This window comes from Pelophylax lessonae (assembly GCF_965119305.1).
Source record: "Pelophylax lessonae genome assembly, chromosome: 6".
Classification (NCBI taxonomy): Eukaryota; Metazoa; Chordata; class Amphibia; order Anura; family Ranidae; genus Pelophylax; species Pelophylax lessonae.
The window spans coordinates 166,162,226-166,178,771 of record NC_138773.1 but is presented as its reverse complement, the minus strand read 5'-3'; the positions used below and the strand labels follow the sequence as shown (position 1 = coordinate 166,178,771).

Sequence of the window (16,546 nt, the reverse complement as noted above, 5' to 3'; positions counted from 1 at the left end):
AAGGTGAGGGTGTCCCTTCATGCGGAGGATGAAGCGTCTTCCGAACCGGACTGGCTATGCTCGGACTAATCCGACCAAGCCGCCTCGTCCTCTCCGGAGGCTCTGAACGGTTTACCTTTTTCCTGTGCCCCAGTGGCACGAAAAAGCCCCGGTGAGCCTTGAAGGAAGGATCCCGCTGCTCGCGGGTTTTTTTACCCTTCCCGGGTTGGGGCAGGAGGGTACTCTTACCCCCTGTGAGACCCTTGACAATCTCAGCCAAGGAGTCTCCAAAAAAGCGTTCCCCCAAATAGGGGATATCAGACACTGATTTTTTAGAGGCATGGTCTGCCGACCAGTTCTTCAGCCACACCATGCGGCGGAGTGCAATTCCCACCACAGACAATCTTGCAACCAGGGGAGCCTCGTCCAGGGCCGCGTCACACAGGTACACCATGGCCTGGGCCATTTGGTCCGTGAGCTCGATGAGAATCGGGGGAACCGACTCCGCCAGCAAGTTGCTCTTAAGCACCTTCATCCATTCCGTAACCGTCTGACAAACCAGCACGGACACGAACACAGGCTTGAGGAGCCTCCACACGCCTGTCCATCGTGTCTTTAAACACCAGGGAGTCCTCCACGGGTACCACCGTAGATTTTTTCAACCTGGAAACAGTGTAGTCCACCTTAGGTGACACCGTCCAGCGATTGAAAACCGGGTCGGCAAAGGGATAAGGGCGTTGAAAATGCTTCATGCGACACCACTGTTCGTTCACGATATCGTGAAAACTCCTCGGGTCATTGGAAAACCTGACCCGACTTCTGGGCTTTGCAGGAGCCGAAGACAACTAGCTTACCTGACTGGGTGGGCTCCTCATCAATGTTCAAGGTCTCCCTGACGGAGCGAACAAGTGCTTCAACCAAAGCAGGTTCCCGCGCTGCAGCGGAGGAGGACTCATCCTCCTCACCGTCTGCTTGTGCGGCCAGGGATCCCTTAGGGAGGGCGTTGTCTCTGGCAGCCATATCAGGCTCTGAGTCAGAAGACTGAGAGGGCATCAGCCATTTTTGAATATGAACTTGTAAAATGACAAAATCAACTTTGGACGCCAAAGTTTCAATGGCTGCAGATAGAGAAGCTAGGGAAGGCGATCCGGATGCACATACAAGATCAGTGGAGAAATTTCCACCCTGGGACTCCATTTAGGCAGAGATATTAAAAAAGGAGCACTGGCCCTTTAAATCGGCAAATGCGGTCCGCTCCGCGGTCCCGCGCTGCTGCTGGAGTCTCCCTTAATAGAAAACAGCTAACTGAATAAGTGTGTTTGAGGGAATGCCCCCAAAAGACTAAAAAAAACCCCAGCCAGTGTCAGAGAAAGACAAACCGCTCCTCCACACTTCTTCTGCAGCTGAAAGATGGCTGAAGGAAGTGACCAAACAGCACCAGAGGCCGAAGTGCCCTGAGCTACACAAAAATGGTTGCCAATAGAAAGTCTAGGGAAGCACAGGGTAAATGGCCGCCGCCCTCACAATGCGGCTTGCCCACATCTAAGATGGAGCCGGAAAACTGCGCCAAAGGCAAATAAAAATGGCTGCTGCCCTTAATCCGATGCAAGCAGGCTGCCCTCACCCAAAATGGCGCCGCCAAGCAGGAACCCTGGCCACCGTGGAAATCCACTAAAGGAAGCCCCCCAGGAAAAGGTAGTAACCCTACACTCCCCCCCATGCAGTGGGGGCCGCTAGAGCGCCCTGATAAGGAGTAGGGAGGCAGGATCCGTCCAGAGCGGCCAGGGGGGACCTCACAGAGACCGCAGCTCTGACATCCCCAGGAGTGGGCCCACATCACCCCCCCAGAATACTGTCCAGGGACACAGGGGGTAGCACCCCTCACCATATTATGGACCGTGGGCTCCGCACTGATACAGCTTGCCTCCCACCCTGAGCGGGGGTGCTGTCAGCCAAAAGGTGATGCTGCAACACAAGGCGTTCCAGGGTTGATGCGTCCCGGCATAGACAAATCTCCACAGGCTCATCCCCATCCGTCGGGGCACCGTCATAGGGAAGCCTGGGTGGACCACAACCTGTGCATGCTCGTAGGCCAGGCTGGGGTACCAAAAGGATCTAGATAATTCAGTGTGAAGCCCAGCCTGGCTGTCGCTTGTAGTTCACCAGGAGGATTCCCCTGACTAGCTAGCATTAGTGAGTGAGAAAATAAAATAAAACATTTCTTCAAAGAAAAAGAAAAATTGAGACCGTAGTCCCAACAGGGTATCCTAGGTCCTACTCCTGAGCTAGGCAGCAAGAAACTGATTAGTAAGCTCTAAGTGTCTGAGGGTAATGTCGAGAGGGACAGCCCCTAAGGTGTCTAGTTAAAGCTTTGTAATGAAGTTTCACTACGTAGCCTTCTCCTGCAGAGGGTACCATTACCGAATAGTGATGAAACTTGAAAGAGGCTGCGTCTGTCAGAGGATGTAAGAGAAAATACCTGTTGGTATTTTGTAAGTGTGCACAGGACAGCTTTGAATTTCTGACATGATCAACTGGTATATTTTTGCACTGAACTGACATACAAAAAGATTTAAATTGTATATTTAAGAGATCAGGGTAGCAAATATAAGAAGTTCATTGTAAGGGTTTACATACCCCTAAAGTAAGAAGTGGTGGCTTTTGTATTTCTATCCATACTCTCTGTAAAGTTTCTCTACTACTATGTTAATTTCAAACTTAGAAGGCAAAAAAAAAAAAAAAAAAGGTAAAAAAAAATATGGTATACAGAAGTTAAAACATGGCACCCATTAGCAGCCACTTTCACGTGCCTTATGGTATGTACAGTATATGTGGCCACATCATCTAGAAATTATGATTCCCTACTACAGTTGGTGAACAGAATACCTTAAAATGATTTAACATACAAAATAATGAAAATAAAGTACCAGATTCTGCATTTTCCTCTTTTCCAGTGTTTGATGTACATTCTTCTGTATTAGCATCTGTACAACAGATTTCAACACCAGGGTCTGGAGCATTGTCTACATCAGAACAGCTCTCTGTAAGGTGGCAAGGTGGTGGCATTACAGTCTCAGACTTTTTTTCTTGCATATTACTAGACGATGGATTACTGTCTGGTGTTTTCTGCTGCTGCAATTTATGCAAGGGGTGACCATAGACAATATACCAGAGATAGATGTGAGTTATTTTACAGCGTGGCATTTTTGGAAGATAGCCAAGAGTGCGGCCAAGTCCAGGAACTGTGGAGAAAAAAAAATTCCAGTGTATTATACATAGAATATTAGCCTAAAACCCATGTTCACCTATGAAATGAATCAAAGGTAATGCAAAAAAGAATACATATAAAGTATACGTCCAAGCAATTAAAACACTTGTGTTTTCCTGCTATTTACAGCTCTTTTGGAAATTATCCTTTACATCTTTTCCAGCAAAACCATAGTCAATGAGTTTTTTTTTTTTTTGTGGAGTAGGGGAAGGTAAGAACCCCTGCAATCTTTTTAGTGCTGTGCCCCTGTTGAAAGCAAGGGAAATTCTCTCCAACGCTAGGTTCACAGATTGCATGTGTGGGAAAGTGTGTAAATCACTTCCCACACCTGCAGGCAACCACAGCAAAAACACGCTTCTTTTTAGCAGATGTGTGGGGGTGCCATTAGTTCCTAATGGCACCCTTGTACATTGGAAAACGTGGCACATTTTACTGTTCGCAGAAACACATGGTGCCAAAGCACCATGTGGTTTCCATGTGGCTGAGATTTAAGAAAAGGGAGAGAGGAGCTTTTCCCTGCATTTCCCATGCAAATGAATAGGCTGCTGTGGCCATGTAAATGTGGCCCTACGGAACTGCATAAGTGTTAACCTAGCCTAACAAAGCCAAGGATAGCAGTAAAGAACTGACAAGGTTGTAACTCCTTTACTCTATCCAAAACTGAAAAAAAAAGTGTTGCCTAGACATTTAATAAATAAAAAAAAAAGCCAGTTGCAAAGAAGTGAAAGTCGTATAACCATCGGGTGACTGGTTCATAAAGGCAAAATACCGCTGTCACGCAGTATTAAGAGAGATAGGCATTTGGTCATCTCTCCTAGATGGCTTTCCTCCTGGCAGAGGTGTTTTGGCAGAAAAACTGCTTGACGCTTGTAAATAGGTTTAGGCACGTCAAACGCGTGGTCGTTAATTCATTTAATTGGTCAGAATAATAATTTATTCTGGCTATTGAAATTAACGCTCAAGCGCAAAATGCGTCAAAGGTTTTTTTCTGCCATAATGCTGCGGCTACTGGATGCACTGGCAGTGGGGTTTTTTTTTCTGCCTCTAAACGCATATTATTGAAAGTGAAAGTAAAAGAAAAAAAAAAAATACCAAATTTTGGGATGTAACCAAGTAATAGAGGGGAAATCTTCCAATTGGGACACTAGTTCTGGTGACCTGGGCGTCCCCAAGGAATTCCCTTAATTTGCGGGGACTTCCTTTCACTTCCTGTTTGGCTATGCAATAGGAATTTAAGTCCACAATGGAAGACAGATGGAGAAAAAAAAATCTGACAGGGGTTATAACTCTCCTTTACTCTATCCAAAAAAAAAAAAAAAAAAAAAAAATTTTTCTTAACCACTTAAGCCCTGGAGGATTTGGCTGCTCAAAGACCAGGGCCTATTTTGCTATTCGTCACTGCGTGACTTTAACGGACAATTGCACGGTCGTGCAACGCTCTACCTAAACGAAATTGACGTCCTTTTTTCCCCACAAACAGAGCTTTCTTTTGGTAGTATTTGATCACCTGTGCGATTTTTATTTTTTGCGCTATAAACAAAAAAAGAGCGACCATTTTGAAAAAATAACAATATTTTTCAAATTTTTTTATATGAAATTCTGAAAAAAAAAAAAAAAAGATAAAAATCAAAATTTAACATTTTAGGCCAATTTGTTTTCGGCTACATATTTTTGGTAAAAAAAAAAAAAAAATCGCAATAATCGTATTTTGACTGGTTTGCGCAAAAGTTATTGCGTTTAATAACTACGGGAAAGATTTATGTAATTTTTATTGTTTTTACATAACGAGTAATGGCGGCGATCTGCTGATTTTTTTTGTGGGACTGCGACATTGCGGCGGACAGATCGGACCCCTGACTGACATTTTTGGGGGTACCAGTGACATTACTACAGTAATCAGTGCTATAAATATGCACTGTTACTGTAAAAATGACACTGGCAGGGAAGGGGTTAACTTTATTAGAGATCCAGGGGTTAAGCGTGTCCCTAGGGGCGTGCTTCTAACTGTCAAAGTGGGTGGCTTTTGATGTAACCACAAAGACATACGATCCTACATAGCAGGATCGTATGATTTGTGCTGTTACACCAGGGAGAATGACAGGCGGCTTTGTTTACATCAGCCGCCTGCCTTTCTCCCTCTCCAGCAGGAGATCGCGAGCGACCGGCGGACATTGGAGCCGCCGGTCACTCGCGCAGGGATGCCAGGGAATGGGCGGGGGCGGGAGCACTCGCCCCCTACAGGCTCCTGGGCGAGCGACGTAGTACTACGTCACTTTACCCAGGAGGGGCTGACCGCCACAGTAAATGTACTTGCGGAGGTCGGCAAGTGGTTAAAGTTATACTTTAAGGTGACACTAACACACACACTGTTTAATTTACATTGTTATTTCTATTTACGTATGTGTAAACGGCACTGTTAATTATTTTATTTTTTATAAAAAATAAATTTTTCCTAATTGATCGAAAGCCGTCACATTACCAAGATTTTTCCAAGCCTGTCTGCAGAGAAACATAAGAAGGAGGAGCTTCTAGTCCTCTGCTTCTGGTCACTTGTTTAAAATACAAAATAACATCATTTGGAATACAGATTAAAAATAAATAAATAATATCAAACTGTTTTATATTCTCATACAAATATATATTTGAAATCAAGGCTTTATATTTTGGCAATACCATGGTGTGGGTGGATATCTGCCAGTCACGCTCCTCTTGAATGTGTCTTAGCGTTAGAGGGAGGTGAAGCATCCTCAATAAAGATTCAATAACCCCCATTAAGTTTAGCTGGTTAGTACGTGTGGAGGAGGAGGAAGATTGTGCTGTCATTTACCACTGTGTATATGCACACATGCGTCATTCTGTAGTCACATAGGCTGCTGAGATGTGATTGGGAGGAAATGCTCAGCATAGAAACTCACTGAAAATGTGCAAAATCACTAGCTGCATTCGGGACATGGACAGAAAGGGACAAGAGAGAACAGCAGGATCAACCAGTTTTTTTTGCAGAATACAGAAAATGAATGAGTATGAACAGCATGTAATACAGAATTGATAGTTTTTATGATATGGGTTTTTATCATCTTCTTTTGGCATTTTCAAAATGTACAACACTCAAAATAACCAAAGACAAAAACTAACAAAAGTAATGAAATAAATAAATAAATGACAAAAAAAATCACAATAACCACAGTCCACCCGTGCAGGGGCTGTATGAGAAAGGAAATATAACTCCAAGAGTCCGGGCAACTGTTGCCAGTCTAAAAAAAAATGACTACGCCGTGGCTCACGCTCAAGAAAAATGGGATTTTTGACTTACCGTAATCCATTTCTCTGATGTTCATTGACTAACACAGCTCCTGAGAATCTTGACCAGTGGGTTATGCTGCCCCCTACAGGAGTAGGACACTAGGCAGAAAAAAAAGACTAGACTACGCCTATGGCCAGTCCCAGGAGGTATACTCCCCCTCTCTGCTATAAGTACTCCATTTTGTCACAAGCCGTGTCAGAAGTATTACAACTTCATAGAGAGGCGGGTGCTGTGCCCTTCAATAAACATCAGAGAAATGGATTTTATGGTAAGTCAAAAATCACATTTTCGCTTTCGTTCATTGAGGGACACAGTTCCTGAGAATCTTGACCAGTGGAAAGTCCCAAAGCAGTGTCAAAACAGGAGGGGTGGGAGCAGCAAAAAAAATCCCAAAGGCTAAACCATAGCCAACCAGGTAACAGGAGCTCAACAAAAATCAACTAGAGCCCACCTAAAAATAACTCCCTCCAAAGAGGGAACAGACCCGCCAAACAGCAGTCTGCCAGACCTTGCAGCCAAAAGAGGCCATCCATGAGAACAAATAGCGAGTGACTTCCTAAAAGAATCTGTAGCTACCAGGTACACCCGAAATGTCTGAACCACATCCTGGGCATGCAACGCAATTTCCTTAGGATGCTTAGGCATGAGACACAGGGAAGGTAACACAATATCCTCATTCAAAGTGGGGTCCCGGAGGAGGGGACGGCTGACTCCTCCTCTGTAAGAGCTTCCTTGCAGCCTCGGGTAGTCAACCTGAGGGCCTGAAAGTCAGAAAGGAGCAGAACCCAGAAGTCCTGCAGAGCTGACTGGAAGGGAGACATTGGAAAGGATCTGATTCTGCCTACAGTGAGTATAGATCTGCATCATGGGGCCTGTCATGTGAGGGACATCCCTTCAGTGGAAGAGTCAGTGGACAGGTGTCAGTCAAGGGAATGGCACAGTGTCCTGAAGATAAAGTAGTTGCATAAATCTGCTGCTAGAGAGAGCAAGAGGACCCTATTCTTCCATACAAGTGGCAGTACGGTTAAAGCAGTGTGTCTGCTGTGAGGCCAAGTAAAAGTTGTCCTTATCTATTGTGAATAGTTCATTTGGAGTATCCCACTATTCCCTTCTCCAATCCAAGTTTCACAATAAGTACAAAACCAAATACATAAGGTTGGAGGAGTTATAGGAGGAGAGACTTCTTGTTACCACAGAAAGAAGAGGAGAGCGGAGGGGTTTTCAGTGTGTGCTCCCCTTTGGCGGAGGGGAGGAAGAGGATTTTCCCCTTCTTAAAGGGGTTGTAAAGTCTGCTTTTTATCTTGTACCTACAGGTAAGCCTATAATAAAATGTACCTGTTAGGTACAGTAAACATCTCTTAAACATGCACTGTTTATGAGATATTTACATGTGTAGCAGCCACTGACATCACCAGCGCATGCGCCATGCAAGCTGAATGGATGGCATGCTGTCCATTGAGAGAGCCGTGCCGTGGCCATGACTGGCACGTGCATGTGCATGTGCAGGAGTGATGTCCAGGGCTGGGACAAGGGGTGGGCAGAGGGGGGCACATGCCCTTGGTGCAGTCGTAATTTACAGGGAAAGGTGCATGCTGGGAGCATCAGGCGATTCTCCTGCCTCGCAGACTTAAGTGGCTGTTATTCTCCTACTGCTCTGTTCCATCCGCTTCAACTGTGGGTTAGCTCTCCTGCTTACTGCATCGACTCTCTCTCCTTCCCAGTGTTTGTTTCAGATAAGTTTCTTTCACTTCGCTCAGATCATTTCAGCCCCCCCCCCCCCCCATTCCCATTCCCATTCCCTATGTACATCTCGCTCAGTACAATCCTGGAATAAGTTAGACGCTCCCTGCACCAATACTCCTGCCTATCTCCCCATTCACTTTATCCCTTCCCTTGTTTCTTATTTCTGCTTTCCGCTCACATACAGGTACATCTCATAAAATTGAGAATATCATCAAAAAGTTCATTTATTTCAGTAAATCAATTCAAAAAGTGAAACTTGTCTTTTATATATTTTGAAGAGATATTGCTAGAGATGAAGTGAGAGGCACCACATCCCATAAATTGAGTAACTACAATGGAGGGGGACAAGTGGGACTTTAACGGTGCTTAAATGATGGAGAAAAATCTGAATTCTCAAAAATTACACATTTTATTACACATAGAAAGTGAGGACAAGACAATACATCAATATAAAATGATAAAATCAAGAAAATGCACTAGAAAATATCAACTCTACATGTTTCGCCATCTTCAAAATAGCTTCTTCAGGAGTTTTCATAGACATTTCTCGAGAGTGAACATTTCTAAATAACAAAAGGAAAAACATAAAAAGCATGGCATGTGTATATATATAGGGCTCATCTCAATGGTCCCAACAAAGAGTGCCCAACTGATTTACATGATTATGAAAATAATGATACCGACTAAGTACCTTAAGATGACCTGAGCCCTTTCTTATGCCGGAGGTGGAGGTAATAAGGGTGACACCACCAAAGTAAGCACAGAGGGGGAGGGGAGCCGAGACCCTCAGACTCCTAGAGTTAACCCATAGAGAGGGTGATAGCCAGGCTAGAGATGATAGATAGAGATAATAAGACCAGAGCATGGAAATGCATTTCAATCCACAATTAACTATCTCTCCAATTGGTATGAGACTAAATATCAGGTAAAGAACATTACCAAAATAGTCACCTGATTGTGAGTGAATGTGCAGTTGATTCCTTAGGTACCTCAATATGAAAAAATAGAAAATTCATACCCTCAAGATTGGACAGATCCTTACTATATTTACTACTATCTTCAACAAATCCCATTTCCTTTTGTTTTTAAGGAATACCTCCCATTTGGGGGATATTAAAGGGACTTCATTTTCCCCTTCTATTTTTGTCATATTGAGGTACCTAAGGAATCAACTGCACATTCACTCATAATCAGGTGACTATTTTGGTAATGTTCTTTACCTGATATTTAGTCTCATACCAATTGGAGAGATAGTTAATTGTGGATTGAAATGCATTTCCATGCTCTGGTCTTATTATCTCTATCTATCATCTCTAGCCTGGCTATCACCCTCTCTATGGGTTAACTCTAGGAGTCTGAGGGTCTCGGCTCCCCTCCCCCTCTGTGCTTACTTTGGTGGTGTCACCCTTATTACCTCCACCTCCGGCATAAGAAAGGGCTCAGGTCATCTTAAGGTACTTAGTCGGTATCATTATTTTCATAATCATGTAAATCAGTTGGGCACTCTTTGTTGGGACCATTGAGATGAGCCCTATATATATATACACATGCCATGCTTTTTATGTTTTTCCTTTTGTTATTTAGAAATGTTCACTCTCGAGAAATGTCTATGAAAACTCCTGAAGAAGCTATTTTGAAGATGGCGAAACATGTAGAGTTGATATTTTCTAGCGCATTTTCTTGATTTTATCATTTTATATTGATGTATTGTCTTGTCCTCACTTTCTATGTGTAATAAAATGTGTAATTTTTGAGAATTCAGATTTTTCTCCATCATTTAAGCACCGTTAAAGTCCCACTTGTCCCCCTCCATTGTAGTTTGTCTTTTATATAGATGCGTTACACTCAGAGTGATATATTTCGCATTTCCCTCTTTTAAATTTTGATGATTATGGCTTACAGCTAGTGAAAACCCAAAATTCAGTATCTCAGAAAATTAGAATATTATAGAAGACCAATAAAAAAAAAAAAAAAAGGATTTTAATAATATATATTATTGTATAGTATAGTATGCACTGAATACTTGGTCGGGTCACCTTTTGCATGAATTCCTGCATCAATGCTCTAAAGACGATGCACAAGAAAGCCCTCAAACAAGCCCTCAAACAGTTTGCTGAAGACAAGCAGACTAAGGACATGGATTACTGGAACCATGTCCTGTGGTCTGATGAGACCAAGATAAACTTATTTGGTTCAGATGGTGTCAAGCCTATGTGAATGCAACCAGGTGAGGAGTACAAAGACAAGTGTCTTGCCTACAGTCAGGCATGGTGGTGGGAGTGTCATGGTCTGGGGCTGGATGAGTGCTGTCGGCACGTGGGAGCTACAGTTCATTGAGGGAACCATGAATGCCAACATGTACTGTGATATACTGAAACAGAGCATGATTCCCCCTCCCTTCGGAGGCTGGGCCGCAGGGCAGTATTCCAACATGAGAACGACCCCAAATACACCTCCAAGACAACCACTGCCTTGCTAATGAGGCTGAAGGTAAAGGTGATAGACTGGCCAAGCAAGTCTCCAGACCTAAATCCTATTGAGCATCTGTGGGGCATCCTCAAACAGAAGGTGGAGGAGCACAAAGTCGCTAACATCCATCAACTCTGTGATGTCATGAAGGAGTGGAAGAGGACTCCAGTAGCAACTTGTGAAGCTCTAGTGAACTCCATGCCCAAGAGGGTTAAGGTAGTGCTGGAAAATAATGGTGGCCTCACAAAATATTGACACTTTGGGCCCAATCTGGCCATTTTGCCTTAGGGGAGTACTCACTTTTGTTGCCAGCGGTTAAGACATTAATGGCTGTGTGTTGAGTTATTTTGAGGGGACAGCAAATTTACACTGTTATACATGCTGTCCACTCACTACTTTACATTGTAGCAAAGGGTCATTTCTTCAGCGTTGTCACATGAAAAGATAGAATAAAATATTTACAAAAATGTGAGGGTATACTAATATTTGTGAGATACTGTAGCTTTCAACAGCCAAGCCGTCAAAGTCAGCGACTGTATAACAGGATGGAAGATCGGCCCTTGGGACAATAGACCCTACCTGAGAGGCAGTCTCCAAGGGACATCAGCAACCAGCCACATAGGGGTGGCATACCGAGATTGGTAAGGCCAGTCCAGAGCCACTAGAATGACGGGAAATCCTTCTGCCTCAATCCTGTGCAACAGAGGAAGCTTGAGAGGAGGGAAGTCGTAAACCAGACAATACTGGCCCCATGGGGCCACCAGCACATCTGTGACCATACCACAAACTTCTGCACCTTTCGGTTGAGCTGGGACGCCAACATATCCACCTCAGGGGTGCCCCACCAGAGACACAACTGATGAAACACATCCGGATGAAAGGACCACTCCCCTTGGTCCAACGCCTGCCGACTGAGTTAATCCACCTGCCAATTTTCCACCCCTTGAATGTGTACAGCGGAGACGGCCCGAATAAAGCGTTCTGCCCACTTTAGAATGTCGCCTACCTCCAGCACACTTCTTGTTTCACCCTGGTGATTTACATTGTCTGATTGAATTCATACTGGACACCCCTGAAGGCAATCCGCCAGTGATTCAGGCACAGTCTAATCGCTCAGAGTTCCAGGACATTGATGAGGAATCTGGAGCCTTCCAGTGTCCAAACACCCTGAGTGGAGCTCCAGCCCAGGACACCTTCCCACATGGACAGACTGGCATCCCTGGTGACCACTGTCCAATACAAGGGGGCAAAGGATTTGCTCTGACAAGAGCTGGAGAGTGAAGCCACCAGACCAGAGACCCTTTTGTTTCTCGGCTAAGCTGGATCTGATTGCCCAGAGACTTCGGACACTTGTCCCATTTGGCCAAGATCTCCCTTTGCAGGGACCTCGTATGCAACTGTGCAAACAAGACTGCCTCGAAGGTAAAAACCATCAGGCCCAGCACCCGTATACAAGTCCGGAAGGAGGACCACCTGCTGGACAGCAGGAGATAAATCGCAGCATGCCATTTCTGGAGTTTGTTCAGAGGAAGGAACACTGTGGCTAGAGCGGAGTCAAATATCAGACCCAGATAGTCCAACTTTGTGGAAGGAACCAGAGCAGACTTCTCATAATTTAGAAGCCAGCCGAACTCCCTCGGAGTCCGCATAGTGATTTCCACGTTGTCCACCAGAGCAGTAGGGGAATCACAGGAGAAGGCCATCCAGGTAGCCCAGCACTGCGATCCCCTGTTAGCGTAACAATGCCAGCACCGTGGCCAACACTTTTGTGAAAACCCAAGGAGCGGACGCGAGACCAAAGGGTAATACCACAAACTGATAATGCTCCTCTCCCACAGCAAACGGCTTGTAGCTGGACCGTATCACTTCGTGGACCAACTTGTCTTGCACCAAAGAGGTCCATGAGCCCGGAAACTGGTGAAGATGCCCCCCTACCCCAGGCATATGTGAGGGCACACCATCATGCAGAGGGAGCCTTGTTCGTGGGTCTGGAGAATCCTGCTCTCGGTTCGCCAGACCAAGGTCGCTTAGATCCTTCGGAAGAGGCCTTGAAAGGCTTTAAACCCTTGTCAGCTGACCCTGAGGGAGGAAAAAACTTCTTGTGAGCCGAGAAGGACAGGCCACGTCTATGACGAGGTTCCTTACCCTTACCAGCCTGCGGAAGGAAAGAACTCTTTCTCCCTTGTGAGACACCTAATAATGTCATTCAGGGTAGCTCAAAACAGTGGATCTCCCTGAAAAGGAAGATCAGTTAAGGCTTTTTTAGAGGTCTGGTCCGCAGACCAACATTTGAGCCATAAAACACGCCTAAGAGCCACTGCCGAAACAGACAGTCTAGCAACCAGGGAAGCCGCAGCCAAAGAAGCATCACAGATAAACTTCAGCCCCTGGACCAAATAGTCTGCCAGCTCAGCAAAGGCAGGGGGGAGTTTCTCACCCTCCAGGTCATGATGTAAAAGCTTAGCCCACTCAGTCAGAGTTTGCAACACCAGGGCAATGGTGAAGACCAGCCCAAGTGCCAAACCCGCAACAGTGAACATTTAGCAGGCCACAGCCTCCGCTTTTCTGTCAGCTGAATCATTAAAGGTCGGCGATTCTTCAACTGGGATCATGGTTGCCTTATATAACCTGGAAACCGGGGGATCTGCCACAGGTGGAACAGTCCACTCCTCAAAGGGGTTCCCATTGCAAATCACTTAGGGGTCATAAAGGGATGTTTTGGAAATACCCACTCTTTTTACATACATAGTTACATAGTTAAAAATGTATAAACTCTGCGCGTAGGAATTCTATTTGGATAGGACAAAGGTGCGATAAAGGTGAAAGGATAAGAATAAGTATAATATACTAAATAAATGCGTGTAAGTGTAGGCTGCAGCCGCCCTGTATCTTAGTCCAAAGGACTAAAGGAAAATGGAAAGAAAGGTAGGGTAATGGCGCTGCCTATAAAAACAAATTAAATTATATTGGACACATCCAATGGTTAATGCAATAAAGTGGCTGGTGCATATAAATAAATATTATAACATAAATATGAGTTACAATATGATGTTGGTCAAATAAAGTGTTAGAGAAATAAAGTGACTATTGCATATAAATAAATATCATAACATAAATATAAATGGCAATATGATGCTTGATCAGATAAAGTGCTGGAAACTAAAGTGCTTAATGGATATGGTATTGTCGTGCACGTGTGGCAATACCCAACTGTATCATGCAGTATATAAAGGTGCTTTAAGTGCTAAAAAGGAACTGATGTGCAAAGTGCATGAATAAACTTATAAGAAGAAAGAATATTATTTTATATATACATATAAAAATATAATCCACAAAAAGTGCTGGTGTACTATAAAAAGTGAATAATCAAATTGGTGAAAGTTATTTGTAGTCCATTGACTAGATTTAATTTAGAAGATGTCCAAAAAAAAAAAAAAAGAAGGAGATATCTTTATATATAATAGTGATAGGTGGGTGGTGGTGCCAATCTCTTAAATTCCAGAGGGTAACCCCGTGCTGTGTGGTAGGGTGCTGCGTGATCCTTTTCTGGTAAAAAAACTCACTCACCAGAAACACCCACCCCACACAGGGGTATCAGGTAGGTGTATGTAAATCAAGGGTCTCGGTGTCTCCCCTCCTCCTGGATCGTAGGTCCTGGAAGTAGCCTTGGAGGTCCTAACTGAAGGTGTCCCTGGGGTACTCGGTAGGGTCCTAGAAGTGGCCTTGAAGGTCCTAACTGGAGATATCCCTGGGGTACTTCTGAATGTGAGTACCTCTCTATTTTTTACTTAATAAACATATCCAAACTGTATCACGCTATGTGCCTTGTTTATCTATCCCTTGGTATACGGCTATGAAATATATCTGGTGGACCCCTCGGAACACTCCCGGCCTATAGGAGAGCGATAGGACCCACTAGTACCCCAGGGATATCTCCAGTTAGGACCTTCAAGGCCACTTCTAGGACCCTACCGAGTACCCCAGGGACACCTTCAGTTAGGACCTCCAAGGCTACTTCCAGGGCCTATAGGAGAGCGATAGGACCCACTAGTACCCCAGGGATATCTCCAGTTAGGACCTTCAAGGCCACTTCTAGGACCCTACCGAGTACCCCAGGGACACCTTCAGTTAGGACCTCCAAGGCTACTTCCAGGACCTACGATCCAGGAGGAGGGGAGACACCGAGACCCTTGATTTACATACACCCACCTGATACCCCTGTGTGGGGTGGGTGTTTCTGGTGAGTGAGTTTTTTTACCAGAAAAGGATCACGCAGCACCCTACCACACAGCACGGGGTTACCCTCTGGAATTTAAGAGATTGGCACCACCACCCACCTATCACTATTATATATAAAGATATCTCCTTTTTTTTTTTGGACATCTTCTATATTAAATCTAGTCAATGGACTACAAATAACTTTCACCAATTTGATTATTCACTTTTTATAGTACACCAGCACTTTTTGTGGATTATATTTTTATATGTATATATAAAATAATATTCTTTCTTCTTATAAGTTTATTCATGCACTTTGCACATCAGTTCCTTTTTAGCACTTAAAGCACCTTTATATACTGCATGATACAGTTGGGTATTGCCACACGTGCACGACAATACCATATCCATTAAGCACTTTAGTTTCCAGCACTTTATCTGATCAAGCATCATATTGCCATTTATATTTATGTTATGATATTTATTTATATGCAATAGTCACTTTATTTCTCTAACACTTTATTTGATCAACATCATATTGTAACTCATATTTATGTTATAATATTTATTTATATGCACCAGCCACTTTATTGCATTCACCATTGGATGTGTCCAATATAATTTAATTTGTTTTTATAGGCAGCGCCATTACCCTATCTTTCTTTCCATAGTTACATAGTTACTGAGGTTGAAAAAAGACACCAGTCCATCCAGTTCAACCTATGATGTGCTTGTGTTTGCTGTTAACCGTACATTATATACCCCTCTATGTTTTGGTCTTTAAGGTGCCCATCTAATAGTTTTTTGAAACTATCAATGCTCCCTGCTGATACCACTGTTTGCGGAAGAGAATTCCACATCCTTACAGCTCTGACAGTAAAGAACCCCCTACGTACTTTAAGGTTAAACCGCCTTTCCTCTAGTTTTAGTGAGTGGCCATGTGTCTTATTGTATTCCCTTTCTCAGAATAGTTTGTTCCTTATGCTAGGGTCGCCAGTACAGTATTTGTACATTGATATCATATACCCCCTCAATCGTCTCTTCTCCAGCGAGAACAAGCTCAGTGCTTGTAGTCTTCCCTTATAGCTGATGTCCTCCATTCCCCTAATCATTTTTGTTGCCCTTATCTGGATTCTTTCCAGTTCCAGCACATCCTTCCTGAGGACCGGTGCCCAAAACTGGACAGCATACTCCAGATGTGGCCGGACCAGAGTCTTGTAGAGTGGGAGAATAATCTCTATTTCTGGAGTGAATCCCCTTTTTTATACATCCGAGTATTATGTTGGCTTTGCTTGCAGCGGCTTGGCATTGCATGCCACTTCCAAGCCTGTTGTCTACCAGTACCCCCAGGTCCTTTCCCATCTTAGATTCACCCAGAGGTTCCCCCCCTAGTGAGTAGCTTGCTTTCTGGTTTCTGGCACCCAAGTGCATTACTTTACATTTTTCAACATTAAACCTCATCTGCCATGTAGTTGCCCACCCCATTATTTTGTTCAGGTCTGCTTGTAAGGCTTCCACATCCTGCATAGAAGATATTGGCATGCTTAGTTTAGTATCATCTGCAA

At 44.1% G+C, this 16,546-nt stretch overlaps 1 protein-coding gene across 1 annotated transcript in view; it reads right to left on the bottom strand.

Moving 5' to 3' along the window:
• GTF3C1 (general transcription factor IIIC subunit 1) overlaps positions 1-16,546 on the bottom strand; it is a 360,695-nt gene that overhangs the window by 223,456 nt on the left and 120,693 nt on the right. The window contains exon 15 of the mRNA XM_082260707.1: positions 2,907-3,221. Within this exon, the coding sequence (XP_082116833.1) occupies positions 2,907-3,221 (315 nt within the window). The remainder of the gene's footprint in view (positions 1-2,906; positions 3,222-16,546) is intronic.